At 62.3% G+C, this 15,084-nt stretch overlaps 1 protein-coding gene across 1 annotated transcript; it reads left to right on the forward strand.

The window, feature by feature from the left end:
• Positions 1 to 11,966: 11,966 nt before the first annotated feature.
• CCDC188 (coiled-coil domain containing 188) lies at positions 11,967 to 15,025 on the forward strand. The gene is made up of 9 exons (XM_061141296.1): positions 11,967 to 12,506; positions 12,793 to 12,900; positions 13,056 to 13,160; positions 13,978 to 14,034; positions 14,153 to 14,212; positions 14,303 to 14,367; positions 14,544 to 14,601; positions 14,702 to 14,751; positions 14,839 to 15,025. Exons 1-9 carry the CDS (start codon positions 11,967 to 11,969, stop codon positions 15,023 to 15,025), a joined length of 1,230 nt encoding a protein of 409 aa, XP_060997279.1.
• Positions 15,026 to 15,084: the final 59 nt, after the last annotated feature.

Consider the following 15,084-nt stretch of genomic DNA (forward strand, 5'->3'; position numbering starts at 1 on the left):
GTCCGCAGGGCCTGGGCCAGCCTGGCCGCAGACCACACCCCACGGCTGCTGACCGCAGCACACAGACCCCTCACCTGGGTCCCCTGCCGGGTCCCGCCCACCCTCCGGAGCATCTCCCGTCAAGGCCAGGAGCTGGGGACCCCGCACAGGGCTCCACAACAGCCCCTCAGGGCAGCAGCGCCCCCCCCCCCGGGGCCCCCGGGCCCCCAGCTGCCTCCCACCAGCCACCAGCCCACTGACAGTCTCAATGCCTCAGAGGCAGGAAGGTCCTTAGCAGGAATGAATTATGAATGAGGACGCCTCGTTAGACCAGTGAGTCAGCTCTCACCCTGAGTCCCTGAGCACGATCGGGGAAGCTCCCAGGGTAAGGGTCCGCCAGGCTGCAGGGGGGCCCTGGGTACTGAGGGCCCCACGGGTGTCTGGGCCGCAGGGCAGAGCCCCAGGACTGTCCACATCAGCGCCCTGGGGACCCCAGTGCCGCCGACTGGCTGACACAGGTCCTACCTGCTGAGCCTGTGCAGTTGGCCATGGCAGCAGCTCCCCGCCCCAGACCCTGACCCCGGCCGGGGAGCCAAAAAGGTCTCAGAGTCACCGACACCTCCGGACAGAACGACGACAGGCTAACAACGGGGCGCTGGCCAGGGGTCGCACAGAGCGGTGACCCTGGGCCAAAGGTCAGGAGAGTCTGGACCTGAGAACTTGGGCGGTGAGTGGGACATGGGTGGGGCAGTGGCCAGGGGCCTAGCTCCTGCCTCTGGGGCCTTGGGCAGTCCCAGCCCTCTCAGGGCCTCAGTTTGCCTGTCCAGGGAGCCCTTGGGACAGGGCTGATGGACCAACAGGTTAGATAGACCAAGAGCCTTCAGAGCCCTAAGCAAGGATGATTTACTTAATTCCTGATAAGGATTGCAAGACTATATCTTACATCAATTGAATGCAAATCAACCACTTTAATTAAGCTAAATCCTCCCTAGATTGGTGAAGGGAGGTGGAGCCCCCCACGGCGGAAGACGGGGTGGGGGGGAGCCAGGCAAGGATGCACCTGCCCACCCAGCCGCGGCAGCCAGCTGTCTGTGCTGAGCGACGACGGGGGTCCCTGCCCAGCCCTGCCTGTGGGCTGTGGTCTTCTGTCTCTCCACCTGCTCTTAGCTTGGGCTTTGAAAACTGTGAACTCTCAGCAGAGCCGCAGGAGCAGGACTGAGCGGCCATCCGCCCACCCAGAGCAGGGCCGCGGGCCTCCCTCTCCCACCACCGCCTTGGGGCCAGCTGAGCAGGAACCGCTGGCTCTGGACGGGGACCAGGTGCCTCTGAGGGCTTGGAGGAGGGGCGTGGCTCAGGTGGGCCTGCCTTGAGGCCAGGGTGAGGGGGCCGCATGGCAGCGTCAGCTGGGAGTCTCGCCAGGTGGGGCCAGAAACCAAGATCGGAAAACATGGCTGGTGTGAAGGGCAGCAGGCCCCCCAGGGCTGTGGGCTTCCTGGCAGGCTGTCTAGGGCTGGCAGGGTCCAGAGACTCAGGCGACCAGCACCAGGCCTCTATCGCCTGGAGCTGCCCTCCTCCTCACCCTCAGGTGAAGGCTTCCAGAGACTGCAGGCCTGGGGGGTTATGGCAGCACTGAGCAACCACTCACACTTTAGTGAGAACTGGCGCTCTGATCCAGGAAACGCACCATCAGTCTCACGGCAGAAAGGGTATTGCAGGGCCCAGAGGTGGCGGAGGCCCAGAGGCCTCCCACGAGGGCAGAGAATGTCCCTGTCTACCAGACCTGAGACCCGGGACACCCACAGGTACTAGGCGGAGATTCTTGGGCTCATTGAGCCAATCTGACAGCCTCCTCATAAGCCCCCAAGGGAGGGAGACAGGCTTCACCCACCTGGCCCAGTGACTGGGCAAGAACCCCCTCAACTCTCTGCAGGAGAGCATGGGGTCCTCACCCTCTGTGTGTGGCTAACATCCACACCCAGGGCACAGGCCAGGAAGCGGGCAGCCGGTGGGTCCAGAGAACCACACCCGTGTGTGGTCCCAGAATGACTTGTCCGCTGCCCCGCCCCCAGCACCGAGGTTCCCACAGTGTGTAGAGCACTGGCAATGCTGATGGGCTTTCGTTTAACTTTTTCTTTACCACAATCACTTCGGAAGCTATTAAGTGCAGAAATAGCTGTGAAATGAAGAGAAGCGAAAAGCAAAGGAGAAAAGGAAAGCTACTCCCATTTGAATGCAGAGTTCCAAAGAAAAGCCAGGAGAGATAAGAAAGCCTTCCTCGGTGATCAATGCAAAGAAATAGAGGAAAACAACAGAATGGGAAAGACTAGAGATCTCTTCAAGAAAATTAGAGATACCAAGGGAACATTTCATGCAAAAATGGGCTCAATAAAGGACAGAAATGGTATGGACCTAACAGAAGCAGAAGATATTAAGAATAGGTGGCAAGAATACACAGAAGAACTGTACAAAAAAGATCTTCACGACCCAGATAATCACAATGGTGTGATCACTCACCTAGAGCCAGACATCCTGGAATGTGAAGTCAAGTGGGCCTTAGAAAGCATCACTACGAACTAAGCTAGTGGATGTGATGGAATTCCAGTTGACTATTTCAAATCCTGAAAGATGATGCTGTGAAAGTGCTGCACTCAATATGCCAGCAAATTTGGAAAACTCAGCAGTGGCCACAGGACTGGAAAAGGTCAGTTGTCATTCCAATCCCTAAGAAAGGCAATCCCAAAGAATGCTCAAACTACCGCACAATTACACTCAACTCAGATGCTAGTAAAGTAATGCTCAAATTCTCCAAGCCAGGCTTCAGCAATATGTGAACTGAGAACTTCCAGATGTTCAAGCTGGTTTTAGAAAAGGCAGAGGAACCAGAGATCAAATTGCCAACATCCACCGGATCATTGAAAAAGCAAGAGAGTTCCAGAAAAACATCTATGTCTTCTTTATTGACTATGCCAAAGCCTTCGACTGTGTGGATCACAATAAACTGTGGAAAATTCTGAAAGAGATGGGAACACCAGACCACCTGACCTGCCTCTTGAGAAACCTGTATGGAGATCAGGAAGCATCAGTTAGAACTGGACATGGAACAACGGACTGGTTCCAAATAGGAAAAGGAGTACTGTATATACAATATACAAATATATATAATATACAAATATATATATATGCACACACATATATGTATACACATATATATACATATATATACATACACACATATATACATACATATATACACACACATATATGTAATATACATATATATACAAATATATATATATGCAAATATATATAATATACAAATATATACAATATACTGTATATACAAAAAACAGTCAAGGCTGTATATTGTCACCCTGCTTATTTAACTTATATGCAGGGTACATCAGGAGAAACGCTGGCCTGGAGGAAGCACAAGCTGGAATCAAGATTGCCAGGAGAAATATCAATAACCTCAGATATGCAGATGACACCACCCTTACGGCAGAGAATGAAGAGGAACTAAAAAGCCTCCTGATGAAAGTGAAAGAGGAGAGTGAAAAAGTTGGCTTAAAGCTCAACATTCAGAAAACTAAGATCATGGCATCTGGTCCCATCACCTCATGGGAAATAGACGGCGAAACAGTAGAAACAGTGTCAGACTTTATTTTTTTGGGCTCCAAAATCACTGCAGATAGCGACTGCAGCCATGAAATTAAAAGACCCTTACTCCTTGGAAGGAAAGTTATGACCAACCTAGATAGCATATTAAAAAGCAGAGACATTACTTTGCCAACAAATGTCCATCTGGTCAAGGCTATGTTTGTTCCAGTGGTCATGTATGGATATGAGAGTTGGACTGTGAAGAAAGCTGAGAGCCGAAAAATTGATGCTTTTCAACTATGGTGTTGGAGAAGACTCTTGAGAGTCCCTTGGACTGCAAGGAGATCCAACCAGTCCATCCTAAAGGAAATAAGTCCTGGGTGTTCATTGGAAGGACTGATGCTGAAGCTGAAACTCCAATACTTTGGCTACCTCATGCGACGAGTTGACTCATTGGAAAAGACCATGATGCTGGGAGGGATTGGGGGCAGGAGGAGAAGGGGACGACAGAGGATGAGATGGCTGGATGGCATCACCGACTCGATGAGCATGAGTTTGAGTAAACTCTTTGAGTTTGTGATGGACAGGGAGGCCTGGCGTGCTGCAACTCATGGGGTTGCAAACAGTTGGACACGACTGAGCGACTGAACTAACTGATTCATCATTAAGTAATTATTATCTGCTCATATATTAAGTTTCTGGTCACCAAGAGTGTCACAAAGATTTAAGATCTTTAATTGTTAATAGTGTTTCCCAAACACAAGCAAGGTTTAATACCCCTCAATATGTTCCCCCCCACCGCCGCCTGGATGAGGCAGGGAGGGCCCCCCACTACATGTGTGTTCTGGGCCCTGGGCATGACCCAACCTTCCCCAGTCCCGCTTAGGGCCCCAGAACACTGGGCCAGGAGTGTGACCCTCTCCCAGGGTCCACACCCACCCACATCCACCGACATCTCTGAGGCCCTGGCACCAAGGTCGACTGGATAGTGGCTGAGCGAGAGCCCTGCTCTCCCCAGGTCAACTCCAGCCCTGTGACCAGCAGACCAGGAGGAGCCACGATGGTGGAGGTGGTGATGGTGATGGTGAAGGTAGTGATGATGGCGGTGGTGATGGTGATGGTGGAGGTGATGGTGATGGTGGAGGTGATGGTGATGGTGGAGGAGATAGTGACGGAGGAGGTGGTGGTGATGGTGATGGTGGAGGTGAAGGTGGAGGTGGTGGAGGTGATGGTGATGGTGGAGGTGATGATGGAGGTGGTGATGGTGGAGGTAGTGGAGGTGGTGATGGTGATGGTGGAGGTGGTGATGGTGATGGTGATGGTGGAGGCGATGATGGAGGTGGTGATGGTGGAGGTAGTGGAGGTGGTGATGGTGATGGTGGAGGTGGTGATGGTGATGGTGATGGTGGAGGCGATGATGGAGGTGGTGATGGTGGAGGTAGTGGAGGTGGTGATGGTGATGGTGGAGGTGGTGATGGTGATGGTGATGGTGGAGGCGATGATGGAGGTGGTGATGGTGGTGATGCTGATGGTGAAGGTGGAGGTGGTGATGGTGATGGTGGAGGTGATGGTGGTGATGGTGGATGTGGAGGTGGTGATGGTGAGGGTGGAGGTAGTGATGGTGGAGGCGATGATGGAGGTGGTGATGGTGGAGGTGGTGATGGTGATGGTGGAAGTGGTGGAGGAGGGGACAATGAGGGATGAGGTGGTGAAGGTGGTGGCAATGATGATCGGTCCGTGGTGACAGCAGTGATAATGAAGGCGGATTCTCCGGGACGCAAGTTTCCCAGACAAACGAGGTCTTGCCGCTGTCCTCACCCTAGCCGCTGGCCAGGTCCCTGCCAGTGAGCTGCCCTCGGAGGCAGCAGGAGAGAGAGCCTTGACAAGGCCTGACAGCACAGTGGGATATCCTGAGCTGACAGCGAACGTTTACTCTTAGTTAAAAATAAATAAGTTCAATTATTGGAAAGGGAAAATATAGCCTAGTGTTTACTGCAGGTGAAAGGAAGGCGATCACCCTGGGAGAAGTCCACTGCGGGACACTGGGCACCAGCCCCTGCTGTCAGGGGCCCTGCAGGCCGGTGGGGCCACCTCACCTCATGGGCCTAGTGGGAGGGGGCCAGGCCCCCCACCCCCAATCTGGGGCCTCCTTCCACCCCCTCCCACACCCCTGGCTGGGTGAGGTCACCTCCCCAAAACCAGCACCAGGGAGTGCCAAGATTTGGGGGCTGGCAGGGACCCCAGCCCCCACCCCGGGTGGCATGGTTGATGAGCAGCAGAGAGCCCCTGCCCGTGGTAATTAGCGTGAAACGTGCCACCTTCGCCAGGGAGGAAAATCTCATCTTGGAAACACACGTCCAGAGCAGGTTCAATTTCACCCGAGGGGCCATAAAACCCTTTTCCAATCACCTGGAGCCGTGGGCTGCCAGCGCCATTAATCCTGAGGATGTTATTTAAAGCCGAGACGTCACTCGGGAAGAATCAGGCCCAAGCCCCACAAGGAGCCCTTTCAGTTCCCACAGGGGCCCTGGGAGCCAGACACGGCCGTCCGGGCTCTGGGGGGGCCAGGGGCATCCTCAGCTGCCCCGGGTTCTCCCCAGTCGCCGCCAGGCTGGCGGGGCCCCACACAGGCCCACCGTAGGTGCAGCTCCGCCCGCCCCGCCCCCCCAGATTTCCATCATCCCACAGACTCTCTTTAAAAGTTGTTTCCTTGATTACCAAGGGTTACAATGAAAACATGTAATTGAATCTCCAAGAAATTACCATTTTTATAACTTGCGCCCAGTTCCTGGGGTAAATGAACGGCTCTCTGCACACGGCAGGGGCCCCACGGCGCCTCCGCCAGGGGTGAGCCTGCCCCCTGTCACTGACACAGGCCCCACGCTGTCTCCTGGTAGGAGTGTGGGGGGCTCCCCTGCTGGAAAGCCGTCAGTGGTTGGAGGGAGCAGGGTCAGGGTGGGTCAGGGAGGGCCGCAGAGAGCAGGCCTGGCCAGGGGGAATGGGGGCTCCCCACCTGCTCCCTCCTGCTGACCACCTGCCCCCAGGAGCCAACTGCCCAGCAGGCCAGGTTGGGCACCTGAGGGCCCTGGGGCATCTCAGGCTGGTGCCAGCAGGGAGGCTGGAGCGGTGACCAGTGTTGGAATGGTTGTAAGCTGGTGGGCTACTGGGTCTCGTGGGTAAGGTAAGTGCCTCTTGTGGCTGCGTGGTTGCTGGGTGGGTGGCCGGATGGTTGGGTGGGTGGCTGGGTAGCTGGGTGGGTGGCTGGCTGGCTGGGTGGCTGGCTGGCTGGGTGGCTGGCTGGGTAGCTGGGTGGATAGCTGAGTGGCTGGGTAGGTGACTGGGTGGCTGACTGGGTGGGTGGCTGGGTAGCTGGGTGGGTGGGTGAGTGGATAGTTGGGTGGGTGACTGGGTGGGTGGCTGGCTGGCTGAGTGTTGGTCCCTGCTCCCTGGGGAGGGGAAAGCCCCCAGATCAGCGCGGGAGCCTCAGCCGTCCCCAGCCTGCAGCCACCCTGGGAGCCCCGCCCAGGCCAGGCCCACTTCCCTGACTTCTGAGGCCCGCCCAGAGCCACGATGGTCCACTTCACCCTCCACGAGCGATCGGTCCTGCACCCCAAAACCCCACCTCACCAGGACACAGCCTGGCTCCACGGAGCAAGGGCTGCGTCCCCAGGGCTGAGAGGTGGAGGCCTTGGGGCCCGGTCCCACATCCAGAGAGCCTGCCCTGAGCAGCCCCAGGCTCCGTGCCCAGCACACACCCCAACACCGGATGTGTCTGCCTGACAGGCTCTAAGAAGGATGAGGCCAGGCTTGGGGGGTACAGGTGGTTCCAGGCCTGTTTCTGTGGCAGCACCGCGAGGTCACCCCCAAGACGGAGGCTGTGCCCACGGCCTGGCCAGCCCCCACCCCAGGCCCAGGGCGGCGGGCACTCGGCACGGAGCACCAGCGGCCCCCACCCCCTCAGGGGCTCCTGGCCGCCCGCACAGCCTCCCAGGCACCTTGGAGACCCTGCAGGTGACCGCCTCCTGCCCCACCCTGGCCCACAGGGAGTCCTGGACACCGGCCTGCCCCACCTCAAGACAGGCTCTCACCTCCCAGCGCCTGGGCCTCACAGGCTGGAACTGGGGCCCCCGCCAGCTGTGTGCTTACTGACAATCGGGCAGCCTGGGGCCAGCCCGGGGCCACTGGAGGGTCCACACCGGGGAGCCCCACCCCGGGCATCCACACGCAGGGCAGGGAGCAGACAAGGGGTTGAAGGAGAGGGGGTGAGCCCCAGGGTGAACCCCAGGGAGGCACTGGCAGGACGCAGTCAGACCCCCACAGGAGCACAGGTCGGGCTGCGGACGGCTTTCTACCCCACACTGGCAGATGGGGATCACCCGCCAGGCCTCAGGGTCCCGGAGCCTGCAGCCCTTCTGTGGGCTTGTGTGGCCATCTGGTGGTAGATTCTGGGACCTACGCCTGGCCGGCCTGGAGAGGATGAACCATCCTTCAGCGCCAAGGAGACGCGGCCACGTGGTCTCCGCCCCCTACCTGACTCCGGGTCTCACTCACCCTTCCACGTTCACTCCCCAGGGGCAGGGATGGGCACACAAGCCGCCCCCTGCTCCCAGCGAGCACGGGCCAGGGGCAGGGTATAGCGCAGGGTGCCCGTGCGTCCTGCACTCTGGCCCCAGGAAGGGTCTTGGGAGGTGACCCCAGCCTTGGCTGGCTGGGCTGGCTTCCCGGGCTCACTGTGGGCTGGCTCACTGTGGGCACAGGTGAGCCCAGATGGCAGGGACCCTCTCAGGGGTCTCTGGGCAGGTTCCCTCCACCCGCCCTGGGTGGGGCCTCAGCACGGCCGCCCCCCAGCCTGCAGCCCTCGGCACCCTGCTGACTGTGCCCCGTGGCGAGGATTTTCCCTGACACTTGTATTCTCTCTTCTGATTCTTAAACAAAAAATGTGTGCAGTGGCTGTCTAGAGGGGCTCTGAGGGAGGGAAGAGGAGTGGGCTGCCCAGCGCATGTCCGGGGAGCCTCTCAGTCAGCCAGGGTGGGCAGGCATACCCCCCAGCCAGCCTCTGAGACGGACCCGCTGTGGGGGGACCCCACGGGCGCCTGCTCACCCTTCAGCTGCGCCCCTCTCCCAGGGCCCAGCCCGGCCTGCTCCCCGTCCTTCAGGCCAGGGTGGGGCAGGGGCCCCCAGCAGGCAGCGGCCGGTGTCCACTCCCCCGCAGCGCGCCAGCCCTGGTCTGGGCCGGTCAGCCCCCAGGCTCCACCCCCCACTCTGTCACTCCCAGTGGACCTGTCCTCCTGGCTACAGGTCTGGCCATGCCCTTGCACCCCAGGAGGGTACCAGACCAGCCTTGGCGCCCACGAGGCCCAGCCTTGGGCTAGCGGTATCTGTCACAGACTCGGACCCCCCAGGCCCTGGGAGGACAGGATGCCCCAGGAGGAACCTGAAGGCCCAGAGACGGGGAGTCCCCAGCCTGGGGTGGCCCCAGGAAGCCTGCAGGCCTGAGGGTCTGAGGAGGGGCGGGTCCGTGTCAGGGGCCTGCCCTGGGGGTGAGGAGAGGGGGCTGCCCCCAAAGGCTGTGACTGGCCCAGGGGCCCCGACCTCCACCTGCCCAGGCCTGTTGACCCACTTGGGAAGCACACCTGGGGCCCTGAGCACTGAGGCCGGGCAGGAGGTGTGCGGCCTCCAGGCCTCTCCCTCACGGCCCCGCCCTGCTCACAACGCCAGGCTCCCTGAGGCCCCTGGGCATCACGGCACCTTGGGCAGGGAGCAGCTGCCATGGCAACTGGCATCCAGGGAGGCACGCTGCCTGGTAACAAGGGCCGTGGCTCCCCGCGATGCTCAAGCCAACCCAGCCTACTGCTGCGGCACAGAACTCGGCCACAGGGACTCACCCCCAGCTCCTCGTGAGTCTCCTGGGGCCTGGACTCGATTCAGGTGCGTGGGGGCACCCCCACACTAGTGAGATTTGCAGGGCGCTCTGCCATGGGCATGTGTGTGTGCGCACACGTGTGCTCGGTCCTGTCCAACTCTGCGACCCCATGGCCTGTCTGTGGAAATGCCATCACAGCTGGGGCTCCCTCTGAGAGCCCCCCCCCGCCCCGGGCCACGCCCAAGCTCAGGGCTGTGCTGCAAGGACCACAGGGATGGGGCGAGGAAAGTTTCAGGGCGCGGGGTCTCCGGGGCTGGGTTCCAAGCCACCAGCAATCTTCCTAGGCGGTGCACCACGGGGCTCAGGCTGTGTCCAGGAGCGGGTTCCAGGCGGCTGGGGGAGGCTCCTGTGTCATCGGGCGTCCCAGGCACCCCCTCCTGCAGACCCACCAGGGTGCCTGGGTAAGACTCGAGGCCTCTGCCAACAGTTCCCGGGGTGTCTTTGCTCTTAGCACAGAAGCCCCCGTCTCCATGAGGAGCTCCTCTCCCCTCATTGAACTTCCCAAGCACCTGCTGGCTCCTGACGGGACGGTGCCCCTGCCCCACCCCGGGGGTGCCATCTTCTCCAGCAGGGAGTGGGCTCAGGAGGCGTTCAGGAGGCCGTGGGGGCCTGAGTTGGGTTCCAGGCCCGTCTTTCCCAGCCCCTCCCAGCAGAGCCTGTTGCTAGTGCCCAGATGCACCCCCAGAAACATAGAGCAGCCTCCAGGGGCCAGGCCGGCGTGCTCAGCTGGGCACAGGCTGTGGCCAGTGCATGTCCCTTCTCTGTGGGTATCCCGCATTCAGTGGGGGAGCCAGACCACCAGCAGATGAGGGGTATTGACGGACTTCTACAGATGGGAAGAGGGGGCTGACTGTACCTGGGTGTGGACGAGGCAGGGCTGCTGACCTGGGCTGGCTAGGGGGTGGCTTGGGGGGCCACCCAGCACGTGCGAGGGTCAGCAGGTGGCAGGGGACCCACAGGCAACTCCCCGGGCTGCCCTGCTCCAGACATCTGCCCAGAGGACTCCCCGGCTGCTAATGGGGAGTAGCAAAGCCCTTAGCTATTCCTGGCAGGAAGGCCTTCCAAAGAGAAGATCCCCAGGGAGAAGCAGCAGGAAGTGAAAGCTCCCCTCCCCCCCACCCAATCCACTTTGTCCCTAAAGGACAACGGGAAGCTCTGAGAAAAGAATAGGGAGAGGCAGAGAGCAACGGAGAAGTCCTGAAACGTTACAGCAGGGTCTCACACAGGGAAGGGCCTGAGCTACCGGCCCAGCCTCACAGGCAAGCAGCCTGAGGTCAGAGTGAGCAGCCAGCTGATCCTCAGGGGTCTCCCCATCTAGCTCCCCACGCCAGAGGCTAAAGCAAACACCCATCAGCCAGGCCTGGTGCACTTGGCTGGCCTCACCGGGTGGGTCTCTGTGGTCTCGCTGGGCTTGTCAACCCCCTCCCAGGAGCTGGGGACCCGCCGGGACGACCAGAGCCCCCCCATCCCCATGACCTGGAATCTGAGAGCAAGGTCACAGAGGATCCAGATAGCAGCGAGAAAGTCACCACCCGACACACAAGAGTTGTTCAGACCTCCTGGTAAGAGCCCACAGGCCCAAGCAGGCCCCTGGGCTAGCCCAGAGCCCAGGGTCACATTGCCGAGGGTCAAGGACACAGGGACAGCCAGGATCTGCAGCTGTGTCCCCCACACGGGCACTCAGGTTTCCACCAACCCTCTTTTCTGAGAAAGCTCCTTGAGGCTGTGCTTCTGTGAAACAAGGGAGGGAACTGAAAGAGAGTGGGCTGTGAGTTGGGGGCTCCAGGAGTGGGGGGCACTGTGGAGGGTGGGGGATTGCAGTGGGACAGAGTGGGACATGGCATGAGGCTATTAATAGGGGAGGGGAAACGGGGTGGGGGGGAGGATGGGGCGCTGGATCTGGCTGGCACTCTGCAGTCCCTGAAAAGACCCCTGAAGTGGCGAAAAGCAGGCTGGACTCTGGTCCAGCCACTGAACAGGCCTTGGCCTCGAGTGGGTGACTCAACCTTGGATAACAGTCCTTGTGGGACCACTGAATGTTAAATAAATGACTTTAAAAAAAATTGGGGATTCACAGGTGAAAAGGTCAGGCTGTGGGATGATCTCTTCTGGATGGAGAGAGGCATGGCCACCGCCTCCAGGAAGGCCTCAGCCTTGGGGCTCTCGGGTGGGGCAGGGCCACAATGGGCACCTGCTTCTGTTTGACTTTGCTTTTAGCTCACGTCTGCAGGACCTGCTGTACAGTTTAAGATAGTAGCTGATGGGACGTGGTGGGAGGGGCCCAGTCAGCCCCACTCTGGCCACCACCCCAGCCCATTATGACCTCCCTGGTCCTGCCCAGGCCTTTGTGACAGTTGCCCCTGAGGTGCCTATGAGCCATGACACCCAGAGCTCCCTTAGTAAGAGGGTGGCAGGACAGGCCAGGCCAAAGCCTGGACCTGGGGTCAGGAAGGGGTCACAGGGAGGAATGGAGGGGCCAAAAACCCTGGGACCCTGTGGCCACACCCACCCCCAGTGCCCCCAGCCCCCAGCTCCGAGCAGCCACGGGGGGTGCCTGGACCCGCCCTGCCCAGTGTTCGCCAGGTGGCCCTGCATGGTGCCTCTCAGCCCCACCCACTCGATGGAGACTGCCAGGCCTTTCTCAGCCCTGGGGACAGGGAGTGGGGGGCCCAGGGTTGGGGGCGAGGTACCCGGGAACTTCATCACAAGTGAGGACGGCGAGCTGCAGCGACAGAGGCCTCGAGACCCAGCAAGGATGAGACAAGGACAGACGGACGCCAGGCTGGGGTGGGGCTGGGCCCTGCGCCCCAGCCGCGAGCGAGAGCAGAGGGCTTCCCGGCATGCGGCAGGGCCCAGCTCGGGGCCCCGGCCCTGCCCATGCCCACCCCTGATCCCGGGCACAGGGGCCTCGGCCTCGCCCAGGGCAGACCCCCCCCAGCTCCAGGGCATTCCCCTGGGGCCTGCAGAGCAGTCCTTCCTCCAGCTGGAGCAGGAGAACCAGAGTCTGGTGAGCACCAGGCCCCAGCCCCGCCAGACCCCATGCCCTGCCAGACCCCACACCCCACACCCGGGCCCCGCCAGACCCCACACCTCAGCCCCATCAGACCCCCAGCACAGCCGGGACCTGCCAGAACCCATGCCCTGGACCCCACGCCCCAGCCCTGCCAGACCTCATGCCCCACACCCAGGCCCCACCAGACCCCATGCCCCGGCCCCGCCAGGCCCACGCCCTCTCCCCAGCGCCGCCCCAGACACAGCTGTCCCCATCTCCCCATCTCTGTGCCCCACCCCAGAAGAGGCAGAACCAGGATCTGCGGGAGCAGCTGGGGGCCCTCCTGGGGCCGGGGCAGCAGTTCCTGCCCTTGTGCCCAGAGCACTCGAGCTGTACGGCCCTGGCCTGGGTGAGTGCGGGGCGGGGCACGGCCCTGGCAGGACCGCGGGTGGCTCTGCGGAGCGCCCTGTGGCTCCATGCGCTCCCCCCCACCCCACTCCCAAGCAGTCCACGACCGCGGACGCTGCCGATGGCCTTGGGGCTGAGCCAGGGGCTCCTCCGCAGCCCCCTGAGCAGGCCTGCGCCCGGCCCCTGGAGGACAGGGCCCCTCTGCAGCTGCTGCGGCAGGAGCTGTGCCGGGGCGAGGAGTCCTTCGTGCAGCAGTCCCAGGTGGGCCGGGGGTTCGGGGAGGGGAGGGGACGGGGCGGTGGGGGGAGCGAGGAGTCAGTGCTGCAGCCCCAGGTGGGACCGGGGGCGGGGCCTGAGTGGGGCCGAGGTGGGAAGGGGCGGGGCCGGGGCGAGGGGAGGAGTCCGTGCCGCAGTCCCTGGTGGGTCCGGGGGGGTGGGGCAGAGATAGGGAGGGGCGGGGCCAGGGCGGGGAGGGGCGGGGCCGGGGCGGGGGGAGGAGTACGTGCCGCAATCCCTGGGGGTCTGGGGGCGGGGCCGGGATGGGGAGGGGAGGGGCCGGGGTGGGGCGAGGCCAGGGAGTAGTTTCTGCAATAGTCCCAGGTGGTCCAGGGGGCGAGGCCTGGGAGGAGCGGGGCCGGGCGTGGGGAGGAGTTCGTGCTGCAGTCCCTTGCGGGCCCCGGGGTCGGGGCCAGTGAGGGGCGGGGTCGGGATGGGGAAGGTCCAGGGAGTCGTTCCTGCCTCAGTCCCAGGTGATCCTGGGAGCGGAGCTGGGGGCGGGGCCAGGCCGGGGCGGTGGGGAGGAGTTCGTGCTGCAGTCCCTGGTGGGCCCGGGGGGGGGGGGGGGGGGGGGGCAGGGCCGGGGTGGGGCCGGGATGGGGCGGGGCCAGACAGTCGTTCCCGCCGCAGTTCCAGGTGGTCCAGGGGGCGTGTTCGGGAGGGGCGGGTCCGGGGACGGGCGGGGCGGGGGAGGGGTCCGTGCCGTAGTCCCTGGTGGGCCCAGGGGCGGGGTGGGGCGCGGTGGAGCGGGAGCCGACTACCCTCCAGCCCTGCCTCGGCCCACACTGAGCCCCCTCCCCAGAACGAGCTGCAGCAGATCCGACTGTCCTTTGAGAGGAAGAAAATGGCTATCACCGAGGTGCCACCTGCAGGGGTGGGTGGGGGCGCCGGGCGGGGGCTCCACCTATGGAGAGGGGCGTCCAGCACGGGTCCTGCTCTATCCTGAGGGCGTGACCCAGCCTCGCCCCTCCCACCAGGTGTGGGACGGCGTGGCTGAAGTACACATGGCCCTGAACAACCAGGCCACCGGGCTCCTGGTAGGTCCCCAGAGGCTTAACGCCAGAGGATGAACGGGCGGGGACAGGGCGGGCGAGCAGGACCCCCACTTTACCCTCTCTGGCCCCCAGAACCTCAAGAAGGACATCAGGGGCGTGCTGGACCAGATGGAGGACATCCAGCTGGAGATCCTGGGGTGATGTGGGGGCTGGAGGCCCAGGGGCGGGGGCTGGCTGAGCTGCGACAGTGTCTGGGTCAGGGTGCGGTGGACCCGTCCCTGACCGGTCCCCAGTTCCCCAGCGCCAGGGCAGTGGTGCGGGCTGAGGACGGGGTATACCTATGGTGCTGACTGCAGCACTCCCGCCCTCCCAGGGAACGGGCCCAGTGTCGCACCCAAGCCAGGAAAGACCAGAAGATGGCATGCAGAGGGGTAAGCCCCCACTCCCCCCCAACCGTCCCAGAAGGCAGCGGGGGAGGAGCTGGGTGAGCAGGCCTGCCCTGACCTCACCGGCTCGGCCCCTCCTCCGCAGAAGGCACGGCCGCAGCTGGGATGCTCCGAGGGCCTCAGAGGCCAGCTCTGGTAGGTGGCCCAGCCGGCGCAGGGACCGAGCCCAGTGCCCAGGGCCCATCCCCGGGCGCCCCGCCCCCTGACCACCGCCGCCCGCAGGCTGCTGGCCCTGAGGCTGCTGCTGGGCGCCCTGCTGGCCTGCACCGCCGCCTACGTGTACGTGGTCGACCCCGCGCCCTTCGAGGGGCTGGTGCCGCCCCTGCTGAGCCGCGCCGCCGTCTGGAAGCTGCGGGCCCTACTGGGCCCGTTCCTGCGCCTCGAGGTGGACGGCTTCCTGCCCTTCTAGGCCGGAGGCCCAGCGGCCCCAGCGAGGAGGAAGCCAGCAGGCCGGCGCGGCCCCCGGCG

Source organism: Dama dama, chromosome 5 (genome assembly GCF_033118175.1).
Source record: "Dama dama isolate Ldn47 chromosome 5, ASM3311817v1, whole genome shotgun sequence".
Classification (NCBI taxonomy): domain Eukaryota; kingdom Metazoa; phylum Chordata; class Mammalia; order Artiodactyla; family Cervidae; genus Dama; species Dama dama.

What these genes read in the sequence shown, in the direction of transcription:
- CCDC188 (XM_061141296.1), top strand. Translation starts at nt 11,967, where the DNA reads ATGGAGGGGCCAAAAACCCTGGGACCCTGTGGCCACACCCACCCCCAG. An exon ending in AGAAAATGGCTATCACCGAG is followed by an intron (nt 14,035 to 14,152) that starts GTGCCACCTGCA and finishes CCCTCCCACCAG; the next exon opens with GTGTGGGACGGCGTGGCTGA. An exon ending in GGCCTCAGAGGCCAGCTCTG is followed by an intron (nt 14,752 to 14,838) that starts GTAGGTGGCCCA and finishes CGCCGCCCGCAG; the next exon opens with GCTGCTGGCCCTGAGGCTGC.